The following is a 26,695-nucleotide window of genomic DNA, read 5'->3' on the forward strand; positions in this document are numbered from 1 at the left end:
GTTACTAAACCAAATAAAAAGCAGGGGGGAAAGTCTTCTGACAAATATCAGGTTAATTCTTTTGATAAAAACTTTCAGTAGCTAATGGATACAAACAGTCTTTACCTTTGCTTTCTGAGATAGTATGATCTAGTGAAAGCTAGATCAAAAAGCAGAACAGATTCCCTTAAGAACCTTTTAAAGTCTTACTGCTTGAAAAATCGCCATGGCTTTCAATTTGCTGAGAGAAAAATGTACCTTGCTGCTAGTTTAAGAAGCTACAATTCAAACTCTTCTTAGAGAAAAATAAAAAGAGAAAGACGACATTGGTAGGATAGCTTTGAAAAGCTGAGCAATTACTTCAAAGGAAAGGGGGTCTTTGTCCCCAGAGCAGGTTTATGACCACTGATGCAAATCCTAACCAAAGCCTGAAAAGGATACTCAGTGCATCTTTATGGATGGTCTTAGAGAACGATCAACAAGTCACATGAGATTAAACAGTCCAAATGCTGCCAAACATACAAGACGCATCAGTTTTTACAGACGTGTGTTTCTCAGTATAGAATGCTGAGTAGCAGTATGAATTTCTCGATGCTACTGAACAACTCAACTTTCTATAAACAGCACAAGAACTCTTTTAACATGTATCCTAGACCTATGTTTTAAAATATTAGCTGAACTATTTTAACACCACCGGGCACAGTAGCACACATTTTATTAAAGTGTGTTTCTTTGGTGCTGTCATAACATTAAACATGTTTCTCTACCTCACAGATTCTGAACCACTTAAAATTTTATACCTGAAAGAAGAGAAGGAAAAACAGTAATTTCTCTAGTATCCTGCTCATAAATATCCAATGGGAAAAATATTTTTTAAGGCCTATCTCCATTAAGGCAAAGCAGACGTTCAGAATCCAGGTAAAAACAGACTGGACATATATTTCTGGTAAACTTTTAATTACTTAAAAAAATATTGGATAAAGTCCTTGCTATTTTTGGCATCATCTCCTCAGTCTTATGAAAATTAAATCATTTTGAAATGCTCTGTAAAGTTCTCATTGGTGATTTAAAAATGTTAACAGAGTAACTCCCCTGAATTCACCATTTCTTCAACAGCATCAATTATGAAATGGAGTGGGTTCAACATTTTCCTATTCTAAGTTTTATAAAAATGGAATATTTCTTCCAATTAATTCTTAGTTTAGATGATTCCTAGGTAATAAAATAACATGCCTTACTTGTTTACTCATTTCCTCCTTCATTTACCTAATAATATGCATTGCATATGTATCATGTGATATACTATGGAAATAAGGAAAGGAATAAGAATAAAATATTTTTTTTTTTATTGAAAATGACGGGCTGGGGAGATAGCTCAGTTGGTAGAGTGCTTGCCTTGCAAGCCCAAAGCCCTGGGTTCAATCCCCAGCACTGCAAAAAAAAAAAAAGAAAGAAAGAAAATGACTTGATGCTAAATGGTCATTGGTGGCTGGAGATATCACTCAACAGTAGAGCACTTGCTGGCATATCTGAGGGCCTGGCTTCCATCCCCAGCAATGCCAAAAAAAAAATCAAATGGTCACTGGATGAGGTTTTTGTTGATCTTACTATAGACCTGCAAATTATAATTATAAACTCCCAAATATAAAGGTCAAAACCACCATACTGATGTCAAACTACTTTTTATAACTTCTTTGTGCAAAATCAATACTTAACATTACTTAATAAGATCCTTAAAAACAACAGAAATAACTGTCTTCATTAATAAAATCTAGTATTGCCAGACCTTTTAGAAAGGTAAAACAAAATATGAAACCTGGTTCTGCTAAAAAATATTCAATAGAGAACTCATTTTGAAGTCAAGTACATTAATTAAAAGCTAATCATGAAGTTCTTAATTGTTTATAGACAAAAACAACAAAAAGTCAACATATTATACAAGATGTGCTGGTCACTTCCTGAAGAGGGATACTTCTTTGCGTGTGCCTTTTGTTCCATTGTAATTACAGTTTATTACTGCAGAAGGCTCATGTGAAAACTGAACACTAAGCTTTCTCATGTGGCTCACCATAATGGTAAATCAAGAAAGGAAATGGCTTTGCTGCATGGGAAATGGGGCAAGCTGTTAAATGTTTCTTAAACCTTTCCATTAACATCCTAGCTTTTCAATGGCAGTTATACTACATTTTAATTATGCACACAGAAACTATCTGAAATTGTTCTATTCATTCCATCTCCACCAATCCTCTCCCCTCCCCACCCCCAGTCATTGTGGTCATTTTGGTGAAATTATGTTGATGTGATTAAATTTGCAGACTACAGACAACATGCCATAGCCTCAATTAGGGCATGAGAGCCATTAGAAAATTTTGGTATCCTTCTTTTGTAAATAAGGTTAGAATTATTAATGTAAGACAAGTTAATGTTGTATAAAAATCACCTCTAAGTTCTTGGTTCATAACATTTCTCCTTCACTGTCTATGATACATATAAAAGTTTATGACAATGGAATCACCCTCTAAAAGTACATTAAAAAACTAGTTTGTACCAGGTACACCTGTAATCCCATTTACTTGGGAGGCTGAGGCATGAGGATTGCAAGTTTGAGGACATCCTGAGCCACTTAGCAAGACACCGTCTCAAAATAAAAAAATAAAGAGAGACAGCTTGGAGATACAGCTCTGTGGAGAGCATCCCTGGATTCAATCCCCAATACCAGAAAGAAGTGAGTTTGTATAAGCATGTGCCTACAATTGTATGTGTGATAATATTTTAAAAAATACAAAATCCTAGGGGCTGAGGGTATAGCTCAGTGCTAGAATGCATGCTTAGCATAAGCAAGGCCTTGAGTTCAAGGCCAATACCAAAAAAAACAAAAAGGAAAAACACCCACATTCTAACATGACATACTACTGAAATAAATGAATACATCAAAACTATCTTTTTATGTCCTTTGAAAATATTGAGTGCTTTAGTGATAGGACTGCATCAAGTTCTCCACTGCTAATAATCCAATTAAATCCAGTAAAAGCTGCAGTATATTTTAGTGATTCAGGGCCTCTGGGGCTCTGCTGAGTGAGAGGGCCCGGGCTCAGTATGCCTCAAGCCCTGGGTTCCAACCCCAGCACCAAAAACAAGACAAAAGTCAATAAAACAGAGGGGATTATCCCTCTGGTCTAGAGTGCCTGAGTCTGAATCCAAATCCAGATTCTGGCACCTCAGGTGACTCCCCTGGGCAAGTTCCCGTGGTTCTAGTGAGAAGATTTAGGTGCTTGGAGTCCAGGGTGGAAGGGAACACTGCATTTATGACTTCTCTGCACCTGTCTATAAGATAAGGGATAGTAACAGTAGTTACCACACAGGGTTGCTACGAGGATTACATTAATACAGAAAGTGCTCAGCAGCAGCAGCAGCAGAATAATGCTTTTTTTCATGCTATTATAATAACTCCTTTCAGTAAAAATGTAGCTTCTGACTCTGTGCTGCATAATGACAATTAGAGATGATTCCCATTATTTTTATTTCTTGTCAAGAGAATATACCTAAATTTCAAGAAATTATACTTTGATTTCTCCCATTCCTCCTTGTCTTAGACTTTCTAATCTTCTCTGACAATTCATATAAATTCTGACATAGCTACTAATGTCAAGTAGCCTAGAGGCTGGATGAGGGAGTAAAGGTATTACACAATCAGGTACATTTCCCCAAGTTAAAATATCTCTGCTGTCTCATTACCAAAGTAAGACATGCTTGTTGTAAAACAACCAGACAATTTAGGAGATTATGAAGAAAAATGAAAAATTGCTTCCAAATTCCACTGTATATAAACAAACACTGCTAACATTTGTACCATTCCAGATTTTTAGGTGCAAAAATATACACAGAATTATATACACATGTAGAATATCATCTTATATATGTAGTTGGATGATCTTTTACACTTAGCAATACAGAGAAGAGTCAGTATTACAAAAGTACAATATCTTTGTTAATGGCTGTGTAGGATTTCATTATGTGGACATACTCTACATAACTAATGTACTTCTTTTTTCCTAATTTCTTGAAATTTTTCATTTGTTGATTCCCCACAGAAGGGCTTGGTCTTTGGTTCTCACTCATCTATAGCTCCTAGATCTGCATATGGGTGTCTAGTAACAAAAAAATATTGTAAAATTCCACCTCCAAAAAAGGTACAGATAGATAGAAAATTAAGATGGAATCTTCTTCAGATTTGTTACACAACATTGAGTATAATTTTTATAAATATAAATTAAAAATTCTAAAATCTATTTATACTAAATACCCAAATCACTTAAAATTATTTGTAATATGCCTTAACATTCTTAAGTTTCTTTGTTAAAAACACATAAGTGAGGCACTCTGAAAAATATAAGAGGGATTTCACATTTTTAGCTGTTAAAAACAGGTTGACATTATTCACCCTAAGGAAATAAAGCAATCACTTAGTTATGGAAAGTTACAGCCTACAAGAATAAAAGCTAAAACTCAACAGTCATGTAGCTTTAAGCCACAAAAGGAGGAAGGATTCTAGAGCATGGCACGCTCTAAAAGCAGAAGAATCCTACTTTGGGATTTAAAAATGGGGAGGGACACAAAACTCATACTTTTGGGGTATCTTCAGCTTCTCAACTAAATGAAAGAAAACACAACATTTTGAGAGTCTATATGGAGAAACTTAATTGGTTAGAGGGAATGTGTACCTTCTTAGATTAATTCCAGAAATTGTTTGAAATTAAAATTCCTATCTGAGCATGAAGTATCGACAACCTTCTCTGGTATGGCTCTATTAAAGTCTACATATGAAGATACTCAGTTTCAATTTGAGGGCATAAATCATCAGTTCTTCTGTTCTCATATTTAAATGACTGTAGCCTATGAGCTGAATGGTATAGTCATTCTTCTCTGCAACCAAACAAGGTAAATAAATGTGATATATTGGCACATCACCCCACCACTCTGCATATGGTGCACATTAAGGTTGCATTCATTTGCCATATGAATATAATTCCTTTTACCACATCTACTATTAGTTACAAGCAGTAAATACAGAGTTGTTTTGCTGGAACTTGAAGGCCTGCATTACATCATGGAGCACTAAACATCCTAGACCTTCTGGAGAATTTCATAGACATACTTTTAATGTTGCCTGAACTTGAATACTGCTGACATACTGCTTCAAAATCCTACTTGAATTTTTCAAGGAAGAAGAAAATCACAGGGTAGCTTGGTAAAATGGTATACACTAAAAGCCGGGCCACAAGAGAAGCTTTGGATGAGGTACATCCTTGAACTAATGCCCTTGACAAAGAATCAGATCAAGAGTCATATTCCAGGGATAAAAAGGCTACTCGCCTCAAGCATTGCTTTCACGTTCAAAATCTAGTAAACATAAGGAATCTAAATTTAAAATATCTTCTGGGCTGGGGAGATAGCTCAGTCGGTAGAGTGCTTGCCTTGCAAGCACAAGGCCCTGGGTTCGATCCCCAGCACCCAAAAAAAAAAAAAAAAAAAAAATCTTCTAAACAGTTTTGCCCAAATGTAGCTTTTGGAAGACCTGTGCTCAGTAAGATGAGTTTACCTCATAAAAAACTGCAGTGCTTGTTTTATTAGGCATATACTCTGCTTTTTCCTTAAAATAGTTATTGTAAAGTTCCAAATCCAGGTTAGGGTAGGGGTGAAATAAAGAATAAAGTGGAGGGCTGGGGCTGTAGCTCAGTGGCAGAGCACTTGCCTAGCATGTGTGAGGCACTGGGTTCGATCCTCAGCACCACATAAAAATAAACAAATAAAGTAAAGACATTCTGTTCATGTACAACTATAAAATTTTTTTAAAAAGTGCATTTAAACGTGGATTTTTGAAAACTAATATATTTCAACACAAATGTACACATCTTGGCATTTATGACCCATAAATAATACACCACAGGCAATTAAAACAAGTACACCTGTGTTTCCGAGTACTGATTTTCCTATTTCCCAGTGGTAAGTCTCCAAACACATCCAGCAGGTGGTGCTCTAGGCCACCTACTTACAAGAGGAATACTGTTTGTATCGCATCCACCTATATTTTGGCAAGACAAAGAATAAGGATTTATCAGTAGCTTCAGTAAAACGTATTAGGCTTTACGATAAAAGACATAATTCCTAAATATGTGTACAAAAGTATACATATGCATAAGCACATGTGCACAGAGGCAAACAGTGAATAATTCACACCTGGACATCTTACAATACTACTTTTCTTACAGACTTGATGAGTAGTCTATGTGTATATCAGTAGTATTTATAGTCACATGGCAAGATCATTCCAAATTCATTAAAAAAAAATTTAGAATGCCTTAAAGTTAGAATTCATTTTTAATTATTGCAGGAATGTCTCATTAGGGTGATACTAGTAAAATTAACAACAGTAGGATTTACGGTAATGACTTAAGTGATTGATGAGAGTATAACAAAATGAAGTTTTAGACAGAGAAAAAGCAGGGCAGTTATGGCATACAGTACTTTAAAAAACAGCTCTGTGGTCTGTTAGTGCTAGCCTTATGGTTAATAAAACCTTCTTTCTAATTAACGGTGCTGAAATATTCTTAAAGAACAGAATCTTGTTGTTATGAAAAAACTTGAATAGTTTTTTTTTTTTTTCAGTAGACGCCATTCCCATAAAGGAGAAAGCTGACATAGATTAGCATGTCTGATTGCAAAGAGGGGAAAAAAATGCCACCTTTCAATCAAATCAAAACCAGAATGCAAGAATGGAAAACTACTTTACTGAAATACTACACACACAAATCTATGCAACACCCTCACGGTCAGCAACCATTTGCTCCTAAAGCTAATCAACTGTGGCTTTAAAAGAATTACTCCAAGACCTAAAAGTGCCAAATAAGCGTTTAATTTTTTAAGTCCAAGCTTATGATTTATTAATATAATATAAAAAGTCGATAAACAATAACTATTTAAGTATCAATTGACTGCATGAGGGCATATTTTCTCCAGCATTTGGAAATGTGCAGTATGGATAATTTTATTCTGAAAGAGAAATGTCTGAGAAAAAGTACTCTGTTGGACAATTCAGTTCTAGAACAGAGAGAGCCAGTCCCTAAGGCAAGGAGAAGTGATGTGTATCCACATAGAAAAATCTGTCATTGAAATATTCTTGGTTAATTTTATTTAAAAAATCCACAGTTAAGTGAATCTTATTTTTAGGTTTTTTTGTCATTGAGAAAATTGCATTCCACAGCAGATAACCATCACAAGACAAAAGAGTGAAAAATTAAAAACTATCTGGTATACAGGACGGCGAGCCTTTTGCTAAGTGCTCTAGGCAGGTTTGGGAAAACATCTGAATCCTTTTTAAAAACCGTGAATTACACCATGTATATAGGCTTTATCAAGCTTGACTTAGCCTGATTTTGTCCAAATAATATGCATATTAATGTTGGATAATGTATTTTTAAAAATAGTTACATAGCTATCAACTTTGCATACAGTCCCATTATCGGATTTCAAGAAAAATGGTATACGTAGACTCATGACCCTAGCGAGTTAAATTTCCACTTGTTCTTATGATTTTTAAATTAAAAAAACAAATAAGACTTAGACAAGACCTATAAAATGCAATAAAAGCAATGTCTTAATTTTTTCTGTTTAATTATTTCCCCGCTTCAAGACAGAAAAAAAGTCTAAAATATGAAATTTAAGGTTGAGGCATTATGTGCATTTATAGGCCATATTGCAATTAGATGTATATAAAAGCTTGACCACTTCTTGAAGGTCATTTCTACTGCACCTAAGAGACATGCTACAGGAATGAGCGGAACCTACAACGCCCTCTGAAAGCTCTGGCTGCATCGTGGAGCCATCAATGAGCCAGAGGCTTATAAAATCCAAACCAGCTTGTGTGAATGTGTCAGTTTATACACAGTAAAAATGTCTTTGTTTTTTGTCATTTTTCTTTCAAAAAGCTTAGAACAGTCTTTTCATTTTTTTATTTTAATGTGTGCAAATTCTCATAATATGAAAAAGTGCCTATTTGTCTTTCTCCCACATTCATCCTTCAAAGCTAAAGCAAAATTAAATTGGGACATCAGATGTTATAAAAGGGCCAGAAAGGACAAGGTTCACTTTGAGAAAGGTAATTTAATTTAGTCAAGATACATTACAATTTTCTAAAATTTGTATTAGACGTGTTGTTTTGTTATTCTTTTATTTTTTTCCTCTTCATTACCAGCATTACTAGGAGTTAATGTCCACCATTCTACAGACAATGAGAGCATAGATGAAGTGCTTTATGAAAAATATAACATTATAATATGTACTCTAATGCCAACAAAATGGTGTTTGTGTGGTGATTTATTTGCTGAGCACCCTGTGCTTCTGATAACACCTTAGGCCAGTTACTGTTGTTGCTTTCATTTTATAGACAAGAGAAAAAGACCACAGCAAAGCTGGGAACTTAGATTTTAGATTTTACTACAAACCCCAGATTAGGTCACTTCTATTTGATTCATTTTTTTTAAAGATCATACATGTAAAAACCACCTCTAGAGCAATTTATAAAATACTTAAATTTATAAAGATATATTTAAATATATACCCCACCAAGCCCCCATATAAAAATAGAATAGTTTCTACCTTCTGGAAAAGCTGAAGATTTTTCATTTTAAAATCTATTAAATCCTACACCAAACAAAGTATACCTAATTTTTGAAATGCAACAGTAGTTACATATGAGTATAGCTAGTAAGTCTTTACTTCTCAGAATATGTATTAGTAATGACTATGCACAGAATACAGAAATGATCAAGTAAACGAGTAAAAACAAAAACAACGAAGATACATTTCTCCCTTTGTGGATGTGTTTAGTTCCTAAATGTTTTAGATAAATAATAAAATGGTGGATTGTTTTTCTATGTCAAATCTAGGTTCACCTGAGATAATTTAGTAAAGCTTATAAAAGGAAAAAAGAAATTGAAAGTAGTCACTCAACTTAGAGGCCAGAAGGAAGAAGAACAGAACATCAGTGTCCATATGAAAGGAGCGTCAAGAACATTTAAGAATATGAAGAACAAAATCCCTGAAAGGTACATCTTTAAAAACTGATACTATAACTATGTATATAAATTGGAGATGTCTGTATGAATATGAAAAATGCACACAAACATCCTCCACCACCACATACATACTACGATTTCATCTGATCACAAAGACTATTATCCACAGTATGATAACCATTGCGTGAATTTTTCAGATTCTATTCATGTACAGCATTATCCCTATTTTGATTAAAATAAGAAGTACATGTTAGAAGTTAACTGAATAAAATCTGTGTTTACTTACCAGCCCAAAGGCTACAATGTACATAATATGAAGAAGCCACTTTGAAAAAATACTTTGCACATATTCCTTTTAAAGTCATACTAGCCTTTGACTAAATTTTTTGAACAGAGGTTTTGCTTTCATGCAAATATTAGCCATTTAAGCACAGCTCTGAGAAGTCAATCCAAAATGTGATGGGCTTAAATATATTCACACTATTTCATAATTTGAGGCTGAGTGACAGAAGTAAATACCACGGTATTCAGGTAATAAGAGACAACATGATCCTTCCTTAGCTACTACATTGTGACTTACTTTAAATTAAGAAACTAAATATTTAAGAGCAGTTAAAATGTTCTACCTAATGAAGTAAAAATCTAAAGCTATTCTTGCAGGAATTCTTCACTATTGTCATAATCATTTTAATTAAATTCTCATTTTTCAGGTGGTCCCTTTAATTGTTTTTTCCTACTCCTTAATGTGCTTTCTGAAGCCATTTCTTTTCTGCAGCTGTGTGCGATTGGCTTTAATGGTTGCTGCTTCCTTTTTTGCCTTCTGTGAATTACAATTTTAAATGGTTACACATTTTTTGTTTTACTGCCTTCAGCACAGTTTCATAAAGATGTTTAAGGCTGTTGGTGAACATTTTCATTTCCCATCTGAAAAACCAAAGAGCCAATTTGAATATTCCATATTGGCCTTTTATGACCTATTTTATCTTTTAATATGTAAATGAAAGCATAATTTTATAAAGACTGGTCGATTTCCATGAAATTATAATTTTTATTTTGCTCTTTTAAAATATGAATTCAATAAACAAGATAATATGTGATTGTTCTTTTACGTTGTATCATATTGTTCATGAATAAAACACCTCTATTTTATTTGGTGACAGTCATTTCCAATGAAGAGCTAGCATTTTTAGATTGTAAGAATAACTTAAAACAGAAAAATAAGATTTCGTGCATATATTTTAATTATCAATGGCCACGAAATGTTTTAATGACCAGGCCATTTAGATATTTCTTAAATTATAACTAAGAAATTAAAAATACTTGATTGTTCAGTTTCACTCTCAACATAAAAGGTAACTTATACTACAACATGTTATTCTATATCACTTGTAAAAGTTTACTTAAAATGTAAGTTGTACTTACCGCCTGGGTTATCTCCAATTCCACTGCTTTTTCCATTCCAGTACCACAGCAGAAGCGTTGCGTCACGTGACCCTGAGAGAATGTAGCAATTTCCCCCAATATATGACTCAGAACGAGTGAGGCAAGTGACGACATCCCAATGGCCAAACACCACTTGCATCAATTTTCCTGAAATAGAAAACAATTTTCTTTATGATTGCTATTAAAAAAATAAAACAAATTTCTACTGAGTCGATAAATTGTGAGACAGTGATGCCATTTTAACTCAGATTCTGATAATTCACTTTTTTTTTTTTTTTTTTTTTTTCAGTGCTGGGGATCAAACCCAGGGCCCTGTGCTTGTAAGGCAAGCACTTGATAATTCAGATTTTATAACAATTTAGTTCAATTCTGAAATTTTTCCGTAAACAATAACAAAAAACCAATCGAACAGTGATAATACTTTTGAAAGGCATATGTTAAAACTGTCAACAAATGATTCTTGAGGACTGAAAGACCACATCCTTATAAATGGCTACTATAAGTAACAAATGGATCATGTTAGCTGACTAGAGCCGTTTCAGGAGCACCCTTACTGGAACCATTTTTAACATTTTCTTGAGTAACCCTACATGATTTAAAATAAAACAAAACTTAGTTGCCTTTCTGTAAAAGTACTCTGTAATTCGGATTTCATTAATATAAACCAGTCTCTGAATTAGTGAAGATTTAATGTATTTCTTCTTCTTTAAGTCACTTTGGAGAGAGCTTCTGCTTTTTTCAAACTGGTATTACATGGACTAACTTTTGATGAGAAGACTAATTTATTTTGATTGCAATTTGAGCCAAGTCATTCTTTCTTTGTTTTAATTGTCTGAATGATGAAAATTCCTTTGGGGGTGATGATGAAATCAAAATTAGGCAGTTTAATGGTGATGACTGGGATACCGTGGAGAGGAACCCAGTCAACTTCCCATACCCACAGGGCTTCAAACACAGAAGAGGCGTTCATGTAAAGATATCAGGAAAAAACTTTAGAGCCCTTGTCCGTTTAGAATCTTTGTTCAGCCAGAGGTTGTGGTTAAAATTCCTAAGAACTCATCTACAGAATTAAGAATCTGTTCCAGCTCCTCCACACACCATCCCCAGAGATGGTTCTACTAACATTTCCTTTGCAATGTCTACAGAATCTACAAATGAATGTCAAAGAATGCCTCCCTTACTATTAGGCATGGATTAAAAAAAAATACATGTCTCAGTACTCAGTAGTCATAAAAATATAATTCAAATGTTCAAGAAAAAGACTACTAAACTAAAGAAGAAAAATGTGCCTAAAAAGCTTTTGTGTTTTAATTGGAATACATGATAAACTATTCAGAAGTATTGGCATCTAAGTTTATTTAACTTTTCAAGATAATAATAAAGTATTTGCATTAAAAAATTTAAGTTCTTGATTCTAATAAGCCCAAGGTGTAAGCCAGGGGCAGTCATGCATACCTGTAATCCCAGCAACTCAGGAGGCTGAGGCAGGAGGATGGCAAGTTCCAGGCTAGCCTCAGCAACTTAGTGTGACCCTGCCTCAAAATAAAAAGGACTGGGAAGGTAATTCAGTGGTAAAGAACCCTTGGGTTCAATTCTCAGTACAGAAGGAATAAAATAAACCTAAAGTTTATTACAAGTCTGAAAATTTAGAAATAAAATACTGAAAAATATATTATCCACATCATGTGGAAAGTTGAATACTCATGAGTGTCAGTCTTGCACATAGCGTAGTATTAGTAACTTTAAAATCCTATTTATTTCAATCTCAAAAGCAAAATAAAGTACATTCTTTTCCTCCTGTGATTAAGTGGAAGGGAAGACTTCAGTCAAGGCAGGTGTTTCAACTGCTAAGTGTTCAAAATGCCCACTTTTGAATTCTGAATTTCTTCAGCCTTTTAAAGGGACACCAAAACATTTCACTTACAAAATTAGGTTATTACATCTATGTTAAAAATTATGGTAAGAAGAATTCAAGACTTTCTAGAATAAAAAACACCAAAAGAGCAAATTAAATATGAAAAAATATAAGAATTTTTACTTCATTTGCAAATGAAGAGGTCTAGTAGTAAATGGGTACATTAGATTATAGGCAGGCCTTACATGAGATAAGAGAAGTCAGGTAGCTGAATGTACTTTTTTTTTTGTACTGGGATTGAACCCAGGGACACTTAACCACTAAGCCACATCCCCAGACCACTATATTTTTTATTTTGAGATAGGGTCTCTCTAAGTTGCAGAGGCTGGCCTGGAATCTGTAATCCTCCTGCCTCAGCCTCCTGAGCCACTGGCATGCACCAACATACCTGGCATGTACCCCCACACCTGGCTAAATGTACTTTATTAATAACTAGAAAACTAAAATTTAATTAGTGTGTTTTAACTGCTGAAGGAAACTAGACACTCCATATTGTGAGTATGTGTTGATCACTGAGTGTGTAGGTGACTTGTGTTTAGTCTGTCGCTAAATTAGAGTGTGTAAAATACTGGGGTGATTTAAATAGGTTATTTCTAGATGGGCTTATTTTAGATGTGAAACTCAGCAAGGAGCACGAGGGAAAGAACTAGAACTAAATAGAAACCTGAGGTAGAGAGTGCTGAGGGGCACCAGGAGGCTCCCAAAGAGAAGCAGTTCACTTGCTAACCTACTTCCCAACTCCTGTGAGGACAGGGTGGAAAGATTTAGAAAGGAAATGAGACTGCATTAAATACAGTGGCAGAATGTTCCAAGATTCACGTGTTAATTCCCCTTAGTTAAGTCCATGGCTGTTTTTCAGTGCCAGAGTGAGGAAAGCATATACTCAGTCATTCTGGATTCTTTTTCAACTAAAATTCCCTGCCCACATAGTTATCAAAAGTATTTTTACGGAGCACCTGCAGAGTGCAAGCATTAGGCTTTCTTATGCGGATGCAGAAAGATCAGACACGGCCCTGCTCTCAGAGCACAGAATGTGGCCTGGTGGTGCCTAGGGACACCAAACAGACAAACATGTAATTACAAATAGTGACAAGTATTATACAAGAAAAGAACAAGATCAGTGAAAGTAACAAGGTAGAACAAATTTCGACTGGGTGTCGGGAAAGATCTACATGAGATGGGGACATTTACCTAGTTACACCGGAAGGGTTTCATATTTTAATAAAGATTAACTTTATTTTCTACAATTTATACTTCAGGCTCAACCCTGGAAAACATTATTTTTTTTAAGTTTACTTTTTCCTGTTCTGGCAGCCTTCCTTGGCAATCTCTGCTGTTGCTATGAGGTTGAGGTTCACTCCTCCTAAATAAATCACAGCATATAAATACCTGCTGCTCTTTTTGGTAAATTATTTTCTGATAATCTCATAAGTGTTCCTCAACCTTTATTTTTTGTTTCCTTTAATACTAGTCCACCTCTCCACACACTAATATCAAATATTACCACAAGCACTAGAATATCCCTTTTTTGACAGAACAAATTTTCTAGTTAATGTTTTATTTGACAGCTGCGCTACAAATAAAAAAATTCCAGCTCAGGACTCTGCACCACTGAATCTAAAATGTGGCCTGAAAATAATTCCAACTGCCGGGGGAAGGTTTTATTGTTGCCTCTGCTGTTCTGGTTGTGCCCCGAAAACATGATTTATGTTTAAAGAATTTCCTGTTACAACCATGTTTCTCCTCCCTCCTCCTCCCCCAAATCTAATAAGAGAAGGAATTTTTTTTTTTTTTGCTTGTGTGCTAAAATATAATTGAATTCAACACTTGTGATAGCTTTGCCATTATATATTACTGATCATACAATTTTTCCCATGCTTCTCTGCCAAGCATAGAAAAAAATGTTTAATATTTTTTTTGTTGTTAAAACATAAACACATTTACCCTAACTGAAATTATTTTAAAACCTAGCACCCAAGTTTTCATACAAGACATTGGGAAAGATACTAGAACTATTATTTGACATATTTTTTCTATAAGTCTCTGGAAAATATTAATAAATAATATTGTTATTCACAAGTTATGGAAATGAAGTTTAAAGTAAGGCTACTCCTTGTGAGAATGCTTAACTTACATACAATTTTTTTAAAAAGTACATTAGGTTTTTGGGATGAGGAAAACAAATGATATCTAGTTTATTAAGTTTAATGTAACACGGCAGATATACCAAGAACTTAGTGCTACAAATTACAGCATTTCCAAATTAACCAATGATCGGTGACATCTGTATGAGACAACATGCATGATCACAAAGAATGCGATACTTGAAGTCAGAAGAGCTAGATACAAGGCCCAGTTCTGTCACCGTTACCTATATAAATTTCAGCAGGTTACTTAACCTCTTTAAACCTCTGTTCAATCATCTGAAAAATAAAGTTAAGGACACTTGTCTACCTCACAGGATTATTGTGAGGTGGAAACAATATCATGTATGTTAAAGAATTTTTATAAATTCTAAAAAACTGTGAATATAGAAATTAGCCTGATTATTAGTATTATGAAAGTGAAGCTATCTTTGGTTTATAATATTAATATCCAATGCCTTTAAAAATAGGGAACATCAACAAATTAAAAAAAAAAAAACTCAAATGTCAAAATCACTTATATGAACTTTTGGAAAAGGCAACGAGGAGTTGAGGAATGGGGCAGTGTCTGCCAGGAGGCAGAGGGTGTGGGAAGAAGCTGGGCAGCAGCACAAAGGGATTCTGGAAGGCAATGGAGTTGCTCCCATCTTGATTGTGAGGTGGTTATTTAACGTATGCATTGTCAAAACTAATAAGTATAAACCAAAAGGAACAAATTTTACTGTCTAAATTTAAAAATAACTCTACTGCGTGAACAAACAATTTGCAGTCGAAAAGAATATTTAAGAAAAATCTAGCGAGAAGATGTAAGATGTAGCAGGTTTAACCTGAAAGTTAATTTGTGCAAAAAAAGAGAGCACAATTTGTGGTCAAGTCATGCTAAGGCTGTCAATACCATAGAGTAAAAAGGCTAAAATTTGAATTTGATTTCAAAGCAGAGCAAATTCATAATAATACATTTTAGGAAAACTTAGCAGTCCCATTGCATTTTTAGAGAAAGTTAGTTAAATTTCAGGTTCAATAGTGATCCATCTCATAGACTAAAACATCTAGTAAAAGCCTGAATGATAATGCTTTTTTCAGAATCCCCCAAATAAAGATATAAACCATAAAAAAACTAGCTCAATTCCAGAAAGCAAAAAGTAAACAGAATCATGCCTTAAAATAACTTATAGAGTTACCTCAATAAAAGGTTCATAGTCAACTATTGTTTCCCTACTCTCTTAGCTATTTACAATATTATTTAAAAAAAAAACAACCATTTAAACTCCTTGAATAACCAATACTTAATTGTTCAATATACCAAACTCGGTAAGACAGGAGCATAACTCATCATAAACTCATCTACTTTATAGATTACTGAAAGATTATTTACCTTAAAACATTTATTTTATTTATTGAGGGCTTTTTTCTATTTTTTAATTTGTTCTAATTAGTTACACATGACAGAAGAATGCATTTTGACACATCGTATACAAATGTACCTTAAAGCATTTAATTAACTAGACATTTCAAATAGATATTTCCATTCTAACAATATTTAACTAAGACATATGTAGACCTTAGTTTTAGTTGAATATCTACTTCCAGGGGTTCAGGGCATAGCTCAGCAGTTGAGTACTTTCTTACTGTATATGAGGCCAAACAAGCAAGCAAACCAACAACCCAAAAAACCACTTTCATAATACATATTGATTAGTTCTAATGAACCGATATCTAATTTTAATTATTTAAAATATTCAACCACATATTTACTATGAGTCTATTTTATCCTGTTTCTAAATTCCATGAAATACCTCAATGTTTTCCTATATGCAAACATTTATAAACATTTCCTGGACTGTATCTCCTGTAATAACACAGAGGAGAGCTTGTTTGTCCCTTAGGGAGATACACGCAAATGCATATACAGACTCAAACTTTTATATTTTAACAAGAGCTCCTGTCATACATAAAATCAATAGTCAGCTACTTTTCTTCTTGATGGTGTAGCTTCTGGCAACATTCTATGCAGAATTGGGTGGAGGCAAGATATCTACACCCAAGAGAGATACTTAATGAGTCTTTCCAGTGAGGAAAAGTGGGAAGATAACACTACGTCATAAGATCATGTATATACAAATGTGCATAGTATTTGCATATGAGGCAATGCCTTCAAAATGAATCACTTACTCTACAAGCGGGTGCTTGGGAGACAAGCCTATTATAAGAAAATGCCACTTAAAAAACAAGTGAGGCTGATCTAATAGTGGACAATGTAGCAGATTATATAGCAGAGTCTTATTATTTTTCCTTTTCTTTTTTGGTACTGGGGATTAAACCCAGGGGTGCCTTACCACTGAGCTACATCCCCAACCTTTAACTTACTGAGGGCATCGCTAAGTTGCTGAGGCTGGCTTTGAATCTGTGATCCTCCTGCCTCAGCTTCCTACGGCACTGGGATTACAGAATTTGCCACCGTGCCTAGCAGCAGATTATTTCTTGAAAGGAAAAAAACCAGTCTCCCCTCATTCTTATTTCACAAATTTCAGAAATCTATCATTTTGGGAAGGAAGAAGATAAGGAAAGCATTCTGTGTCTCTCAATGCCAATAGTTATAATCTTTAGTTCGCTAATGAAAGAAAATAAAAATTACCTGTGTCTGTAGAGTAGACTCGGAAACTCTTATCCCAGAAGCCACAGACAAGAATATGGCGGTTGTCTGAAGTGATGACAAAGCACTGGGAGTGCACTTGAATACTTTGGTCTAAAAGGTCGGTGATTTGCCTCCTGTGCATTCCTGTATTGCTGGCTGTGAGGACAGAGGAAGGAAAAAAAACCCTACTAAGCACACATGGGCAAAGAATTCCTACAGTTTGTCATCCTGGGAATTGGGGGTGAGGAGGAAAGGTAACAAGTTCCAACAACAATACTTGACCTTTAACTTTAAATTAATGATATTTGAAAAACCCAATAGGAAAACACAATTGCTAGAAAAATATGGGTGGTTAAGTTCAACATCTTAGTAAAAAAAATTTTTGCTTAGAGGAAAGAAATAATAACATACAATTTTAAAATAGTGTACAATCCGCAGTACATGCTTTCTAGCTCTTGGGCAGGACCAAACTAGATTACAACCTCCAGACTGCATCACAGTTAGGTTTGTGTTTCTGACAATCTCATTACATCTATTGTCATGAGAATGGATTCATGTTGTGACAATCTATTACCTTTAACATTTTGTCACAAGGAAGAGATATTAGGATTTAAATGTCATATACTTGAAATATTGTAGCATCTTGTACTACTTTGGCTTTAACGGGTCTTTAATTTGACTAGATGGGAACTCCCATTTCCCCTGTTTACAGCTGCGCTTGCATGTGAGGAAAGGCTAAAATGACTATTTATTAAAGATTCTTGTAATTGAAAAAGCCAAAGCACAGCACACTGCCACTTTCTTACTCCTTATTGAAGCAATAAAACAAGACAGTCTGGCAATGTGTTCCAAGTGCATCCGAGCACCTGAAATGCGGTTTGTCACAAGGCACGAGGGCAGACAGAGTGACACCATGCACACGGGAAAAGTAATAATCTTCTTGGAGGATACTATCAAGTTTGCTATTATCAGAGAAGGAACTTTCACTGAGATGCCTTTTTGGTATAACAGTCCAAACAAACAGAAAGCTTTGCTTCTAGTGATCTAATTTAGCTTTGACTTTCCAATGCAAATAATGATTCTCACACTGGGAAAGAAACTCGATTACACCCAAAATCAGAACAGGCAAAACTAATTTATACATCTAATTATTAAGCTCTTTTTAACCACAGTTTTCAATTTTTGAAGAAAAAGTTATACATTATTAATATTAAAATAGAAAGATATTTATATTCATCATATGTAACAAATAAGTTTATGTGGATGGCTTAATAGAATGCTTGGAAACAAGGAAAGAAGTGTTCCAAACACCCTCCAGGGCTGTCCTGGGAACCACTGAGGACAGAGAGGACAGAACTGTCCCTGTCCTGATGGCATACACCACGTGGTGCACATGTACATGTGAAGTCCTGCAGAACTCGACCAATGTCTATTGGCATAGACATTTAGACCAGGAGGTAACTGTTTGGTAATGTAGGTTTCCTATGCTTTGGGGGAATTAATGGACTAGAAAGTAAAAGCAGTAGAAAATGGGCAGAATTCTAGTTGGGGATCATTCCCCCCGTTCTTCCACACAAAGGGAAGTTGCTGGCAGAGAGAAACCTTTTATGAGTATGATAATGTATTAGAGAGGGGCAGTATCCTACTGCAGTGAGGGTGTGGGATATAGTTTTAATTCCCTAAAACCTAGAAATCAAGAACAATATATGTGGTACTTCCTAAACTGGTATTTCATTCCACATGAGAACTCTGAAAATGCTCATTTAAGGCAGTGTTTATATGACTTTTGCTTCTATGATATAAACTTCAACTGGTCACTTTTGGGTAGTGACCTCTTGGGAAAACCTCCTTGACAGATCTGAGCATATGCATAATTTTGAACTGAGGGACACAAAATACCCATGAGCAAAGGATGATGTCCTTTCAGCATTCATATGAACTATCTCCCAAGCAATTTAACATCACAACATCTACTATCTATCTATCTAGTGTACTTCACAGCAGCTTTTACATAATCTTATTGTTTTCAATAGTAAACTTCTTGAGATTCAGTAAAGTACTTTTATTCAATGAAAATTAAGTGTATTTGTCTAAATAAGCAGTCTTCAAACTCAAGCATGCATACCCTTAGGGGTATGAGACTTCCCAGGGGATAAACAGGCACAGATGTTTTTAAGGGAATCAATTTCTACTTCTTCAACTTTCATATTCTCTTGCCTGAAATTGATTTGCTGGGAACTCTCCTGTGAGTTTTCCTTTCTCATCTCCCTTTTCTCACGCCCTTCTAACACTAGATAAAATAATGGCATATTTCCCTTCCATGTAGAGTCACTAGGATGCTTTACCCCAGGGTCTAAACATCTCTTGGGATCCTAATACAAGGATAATTCAATATTGATGTGATATTGAGAAGTGAATGCTTAGATAATATATTATTGTGTAGTTGAGATGGTTTTCAATAAAATGAAATGATGGTCCAATCACACTGTCAATTAATGGATCGTTAAAAATAAGCTTTTGTGATAGATTGTTACAATGAAAGATAACTTATTAGACCACAAAAATAATTTTAGTAATAGAACACTATAAAAATTTTGCCACATAGAAAGGAGTTCAAAGATGTCTATAACAATTAAAACTCGTTCTTTTCTCATCTATTTTCTATGTGAGTTACATTCCTTAGAGTGTCCATATTTTTATTTACTTTTGAGAAGAGGTCTCAATATCCAGGACTCTTCAGACTTAACTGATCCTCCTGCCTCAGCTTTCCAAGTGCTGGGAATACAGGTATGCATCACCTTGCCTGGTGATTTCCATCTTTAAAAACAAAACAGTAGGATAGACCTGTTGACAGACAATAGTGTCCATCCCTGAATACCTGAGCTAATTGGGGAAAAGTTCCATCTATTTCATTAAAAATGCATTTCCGGGCTGGGGAGATAGCTCAGCTGGTAGAGTGCTTGCCTTGCAAGCACAAGGCCCTGAGTTTAATCCCCAGTAACGCAAAAAAAAAAAAAAAAAAAATTTTCCAATAAATGGCTGGGTTTTTTTTACATTTAAAAATGCTTTATTATGATGCTAAAATAAGTAATTATTAATACTTGTAATGATCATTCAATGTAGATTAATTTTTTAGAAGGATGAGCCTTATGGTCATAGGACATTTTTTAGAATTTAAATTTATATACCTATGTTTAATTTTCTATATATTTTTATTACTGAAAAGTCTGTAATAGGGTAATCAATTTTAAAAAGGCAAGATAAAATTATGTGGGGAATGTAGGATAAAATATAAATTCAAAACGGAAGAAGAATTAAGTAAATTTTCTAACTATTAAGGGCTTTTATATGCATTTTTAAAAAATAGATATTGTTTCTATGTGCAGTGGCGCACACCTATAATCCAGTAGCTCAGGAGGCTGAGGCAGGAGGATCACAAGTTCAAACCCAGCCTCAGCAACTTAGCGAGGAGGCCGTGTCTCAAAATAAAAAACAAAAAAGGCTGAGGATGTGGCTCAGTGGTTAAGTACCCCTGGGTTCAATCCCTGGTACCAAAAATAATAATCATAAAAATAGAAAATTATTCAGTATCAATTCATTCTGATACTTAGATTCTATTGGATATATTAAATTTTTTTATCTATGCCAGAAATGCTAAGTATTTCAACTTGTGATAAAAAACTTTTAGATGTCAACCTTACAATTTTTGAGAAGGTACTTGGTTTTAAGTAATTATTTTAGAAGCAGAGGAACAGTCTAATGACCAGAGATATAGAGCCTGGATGGCAAGTGACGGCCCACAGGCTAAATCTGACCCATGTCTAGTTTTGTCTATAGTTTTACTGGAAAACAACCAGTAAATGAACCATGTTCATTTATTCATGTATCATCTATGCTGGCTTTGTGCTATAATGTCAGAGTTAAGTAGTTGTTCTGAAACCTTATGGCTCACAAGCCTAAAATATTTACTACCTAGCCCTTTACTGAAAAAGTTTACCCATGCTTGTTATAAAGGTTACAATTGCAGATTTAATTATACTTTATACTAAAGATATTTATTGGCACATTTTAAAGCAAACAGTGAGCCTATAAATCAGAAAGAAGGTTCTCTCTGACTTTATCATTTTCCTCACTTCGAAAGCTATACAAGTAAGCATTTAATTTTTTTTTAAAATGTGTCTATTCAAAGTAAAATGAAATTTAGAAAACAGTTGTACTTATCCTTCATATAGATAATTTATCCTTCATATAGATACTTTTTAGATTTCTGCTTATATTTTAGAAAATGGTAGATGAGTTGGTTTTGAGCTTTAGGTTATTTTTGTCCATCCTGTCCACCTACAAATGGTAGACATTTAGCTCTCTATTGAGACAAAGGTTTTAAAGACAAAAAGGTAATATATGCATAGGGAACATCTTGGATTTGAAAATAATAAATCAATTAATTCACATACTTTCTTTAAAAATGGCAAAACTCTACCAAATTTATTTGTGCCAGAGTGATCTGACAAAATTATGAGCCAAACATCTATGCTGGTAGCCTTGATGATAGCCTAGAGAGAGGCACTGGGCTTTTTATTCTAAAAGTTATTGAACAGTATCTTCAAGGCTTAACATTCTTGGTGATGCCACATCTGAAATACTCACACATGAGGATGAAAATTCCAACTAACCTACTCATAAAGCATGGCAGCAATTAAATATTCTAAGTCATGTGCTGCAAATGCACAGTTTGTCCCAGTGGCTCTTTCTGATCTCCTCCCTGTTTTTTTTCTCCCTGAACAAATTTAACCTCCAATGGCAATTTATTGGGCTGATGCAGGACCCTAGGAAAATGAATACAAATATCTTAACGCTACCATTGGCTGGGCAATATATTTCAACTTTGAAACTGCTCTGCAATTGCACATTAATCCCCTCAGACTGAACAGAGGGTCCAGGAAGAAAGGATTGATCTCTTTTAATGATGAAACCCTGGCACTACAGTTTTATTTTTCACAACACAGTGCTGCTAAGAACCCCACTGTTATTATGAAAATTTCCCTAGCAAAGGAGCTCCATCACATTACCGGTGCGCCAATTCATCATAACGTGCCTCGCTCCTGCTCATCAACAAGTCTGAGTGATGAAAAGATCCAATATTATCCTGACAGTACTTCATGCGCATTCTCAATCACACATTATTACAGCATCCATATTAATTTTCAGTGACACGCGTCCTAGGCCTGTTCAAATTAGGCAAACCAACGAGGGGGAGTTGATGAAATACCAGCATAGCCACAGCTCATTGCATTCCAATTTGCATGCAAATGGTTTATCAGGAAAATTCCATTCCCAGCAACCAGCAAGTGAAAAACAACTGTAATCTACACTTCAGGGCCACCATACAGAGCTTAATGAATCGCAAAGAGAGAAGGAAGTGACAGACCTATGAGAGGATCGATTTCCACTGGCAGCTGGTATGGCTGGTCTTGTACAGCACCTTGATGAGCTGGAATTCACAAAAGATTAGGAAAAAAAAGCATTATTTTTCATATACTAAACTACATAAAAATGCATTAAGTCAAACCTTATGTAGAATTGTTTCCAACCTCCAAATCTTGTACGCAGTTTTGTGAAATTTAAAGAATAAAAATCCAGGTGCTTTTACGGCTAGCTTATTAAACATTTATTTTAGATTAGTGCTGTTCTGAACATGTGCCATCAGCAGTGGCTCCAGTCCTGGGCCATAAGCTATAACAGATGCTTGACTGGCAACCTCTGATGCTGCAACAAAACAAAATTAAGTGGTAAAGCGTGCTGAAAACAAAATGTGACAACCATCTGCTGACTGTAGCAAAGACTATTTTTTCGTTACTTCTTAAAAAGGCAGTTTTGAATGCTGCAGCACAAAGGATCCACAGAAACGTCAGTTTATGATGGAGAAAGGGAAGGCTCTAAGTCAGGGAACATTTAATGTTTCATCCATCACTTAAAATCGATCAATTGAAAGTTTGAATAAAAATAAAGAAAGCTATCCGCAGATAAATGTTTTAGTTAAATGCATTTGGCTGAAATATTTTATTAAAGATTGGATTGAGGGTTTTTAAAAAAAGTTTTATTAATATTTAATATTTCCATGGTTTCAATTTAAAAATACTCTGAGAAGCAAATGAGTTAGAAAAATCAATCTATACTAAGAATAGTTTGGTCCATTCTCAAAATGACTTTAAAGATTCAGGCACACTTTTTTTTTTTTTAACTAAAAAGAGGTTTTGCAAGCCATTCCCCCTGTGGAAGGTAGGAGGACTTTGGGCAGAGAGGAAGCCACTGGATGGGTATGCCACCTTAGGCACATCATATGCCCTAAAAGGAAGGGTTTGGAAAAGATCATCTTTACGGCTTCACAGTCTTGATAGTTAAATTCTGGGCCCTTTTCCAAACTCTTTTCCACAGATGACTAAGGCATTCACCCTGGTTAGTATCTGCCTTTTACAGACTCACAAGAATTTACATTACCACTTGGTTGATATTAGAGCTCTGCTCAATACCATCAGATTTTAGGAAATCTTCCTGTCTTTGAGGGGATGAAAATAATAATTGGATACTTTTCAATGAGTTCATTAGATTATTTTAAAACTTACTGTCTTATTTTCCCCAGTCAATACCTGTCAACTTTTCAAGGATGTCTGGAAGGTCGTTAATACTGATAAATATCTGAATATGTACAATATTGGCATTAAAGTTTATAGTTAAGTGTGTATAAGAAACTACAGAAGCTGAAGCCACAATGACTCACTCTTTTTTATTGAAAGTATTTGTCTTTTCTGATTACTGGCTCTGCTGGTAAAGAAATCACAGGCTGCCTGATCAAGGAAAAAGCCCGAGAGCCTCTGGTCTACCCAATAGTAATATCAGTGTCAATCTGCACTAATACCTTGAGAACTTTGCTCTACTTCTCTGAGAATCTAAGATCATAAGAACACTAAAACCACTGTCAGTGAAAAAGGCTTATGGAAGTTTGATTAAGATCTGACTTCTACAACTGACCACTGTGTGACTTTGGGCAAGTTATGCAGCCTCTGTGTTTCAGTTTCCTAATCTGTAAAATAGGTTAGCAGAGTTAAATTGGACAATATGAAATTGCCAACACCTGATCATTTTGACCTATACAAACAGCAATTTGGTATGGTTCAACTAATAAAAGAACCTACATCCTCAAGTTGTGGGAGGTACACATAAAATCATTAAAATGGTCCTTAGATACTAGAAAATGCTTTATAAACATTAGCTGTTGTTATTTATTTGGGGGAAGTTCTTCCAAGTCCTTTGAATGAGAGAGGAAGATAAAGATTTTTTTTTCTCTCTTGAGGTGCTAGGGATCAAGCCCAGGGCCTGTGCAAGGCAAATGCTATATCGTTGAGCTGTAGCCCAGTCCAAGATGATTCCTTTTCTAAATCAGGACAGACAGTACTCAAAGAACTGACAGGAGCTAGTTGTTTTGTGAATCAACTACGGGAATCACAGATGCTTAGAAAAGACAGAATCTAAAAATTTTAAAAAGTTAAAGTAATATGAATTTGATATTTCATTAAGAGAAAGAAGGAGTTCTAATGTTGGTTTTAATTAAGGCATACTAACAGGTAAGATAGCAAGGGATAGGATGAAATATCGGATGCATGCAAACATACCTGAAATGAGGCACAGATAAACACAATAGGTGCTTAATATTTTTAGGTGTAGACGTAATCCTGAACTGGAGATCTCATTCTAGAAAGGTAGCTGTCTGTGGTGAATTCCCATATTATCATCTTTGTGTTGGTCTAGTGAAGAGTTGCTATGTCACACTACAAAGGCAGCATGTATGTAAAGGTGGGGACAAATAGCACTAATGACACAGGCACAGACAATGAGGACTCACTGAGGAGAATTACAGGTAAAGAACCTGCAGAACTCTGCAGTCTCCCAGGCTCTTACCTTACAGAAAGGTGATCTGGGGCTGGGAATAGGCAGATGCTCCAGAAGTGGGACCCTACCCTAATTCACTTCACATATTTTTCAAAAAATTGTACATGGAGAACAGAACACCTGACTACTAAGTACTAAGGGAAGCAAGCTTTTTAGTCAGGGACAGGGCTTGCTCAAAAGGGGAATGCCACAAGCTTAGTCGTCCATGCTTAAGGGAACAGCCTTACAACCTGGGCATCAGCTGGAGACCTAAGAGCCCCTTGAGCTGCTGAGCCAACTCTTCCAGAGACTGAGGATGGGTGGAGTGACAGTGGGGCTGTCCAGCATTTGAGGTCTGTCTCTGCTCACATATTCTGTAATTCTCTTTAAACTGAAATTCCTAGGGCTGTCACAAACAGCCACCCAGGATGAGCATTGTTTGTGGTGGCCTGGTGTTGTACACATTAAAACATTTGCAAAACTCTTAAGGGCAACTACACACAGAATGGGTAAATCCTCGGTGCATTTGATAGCACATACCACCTCTTCTAAAGGATAGAAATCAGAGAGCCCCAAAAGTGTGTTTCCTAAACAAATCATAATGTTTTGTGCCCACATACAAGTATGCCCTTGCATATACCTCTGTAAGAGAAGTTCACTTGAAGAAAAAAGGAATAAAAGGACCCAATTACAGATGTTAAATGTTGGCTTCAGTTTTGACTGTGTCCACTTTTTCTGAAATCTATTCTCTAATCAATTGTTTTACTTCCAGTGGCCAGGAAAATGGCTATATTTAATCAATTTTGATACCAACCACGGATTCTTTGTGATCAGTGCCTTATTGAACTAGGTCAGTATACCAGGTTTTGTTTGGAATATTTTTTTGTTCTATTCTGAAATCTCGCCTATTAATTTGGATGAGGCCTTTGTTCAAGAATTTATACTTTTGTAGCCAATTTCAGGTATTCTAATTTATAGTGCTTTATACATACTTTATAGATTTAATGTCAAATTAACAGACCATTAAAATATATTCTTTTAGAACTTCCTACCTATAACAATGGCTTAGGGGAAAAAAGTCAAAAATCTGTAGGACTTTAAAAGAGTTCCTCCTTATTTCTTTTGTTTTTTTAATTAGTGGGCAAAAAAGAACAGTGCTAAATTCAGGTCCCAACATTTCTGCTCTAATGAGAGGCAATACACCACAAAGGGGTGATCATAAACTCTTGGTCAGAAAACCTGGGTTCGAACTCTGTCACTGACTGGCAGAGGTGATGGTAAATAAGCTAAGCTCCTTGGGCCCAGCATCTTCACTGAAGCAACACAAGGCTGCAGCAGATGAACCCAAACACCTCTTCAAGCCTGGACGGCTTTGATTCTAATGGCTACTTCAGTTGGGCATGGCCATTCAGCACTTAATGGAAGAATACAAGGTACCAACAGAAGGGCATGCAGTGTGGGCTATATAACTTAACCATTCCATAACAAATACTACCAGGCCATGCATAAAAAAGTTTCTGTCAGAAATCAGACAATTCAAAGTGTTCAGTAAATAAATGAGTGAGTGGGGAAAAGGGGG

The 26,695-nt window shown here is 35.2% G+C and overlaps 1 protein-coding gene across 1 annotated transcript in view; it reads right to left on the reverse strand.

Moving 5' to 3' along the window:
• The window catches only part of Lrba (LPS responsive beige-like anchor protein), a 703,692-nt gene that overhangs the window by 24,390 nt on the left and 652,607 nt on the right, over positions 1–26,695 (reverse strand). The window contains 3 exon segments of the mRNA XM_047565822.1: positions 10,476–10,643; positions 17,191–17,346; positions 22,619–22,681. Coding sequence (XP_047421778.1) covers positions 10,476–10,643; positions 17,191–17,346; positions 22,619–22,681 — 387 coding nt within the window.

This window comes from Sciurus carolinensis, chromosome 10 (genome assembly GCF_902686445.1).
Source record: "Sciurus carolinensis chromosome 10, mSciCar1.2, whole genome shotgun sequence".
In the NCBI taxonomy this organism is placed as follows: domain Eukaryota; kingdom Metazoa; phylum Chordata; class Mammalia; order Rodentia; family Sciuridae; genus Sciurus; species Sciurus carolinensis.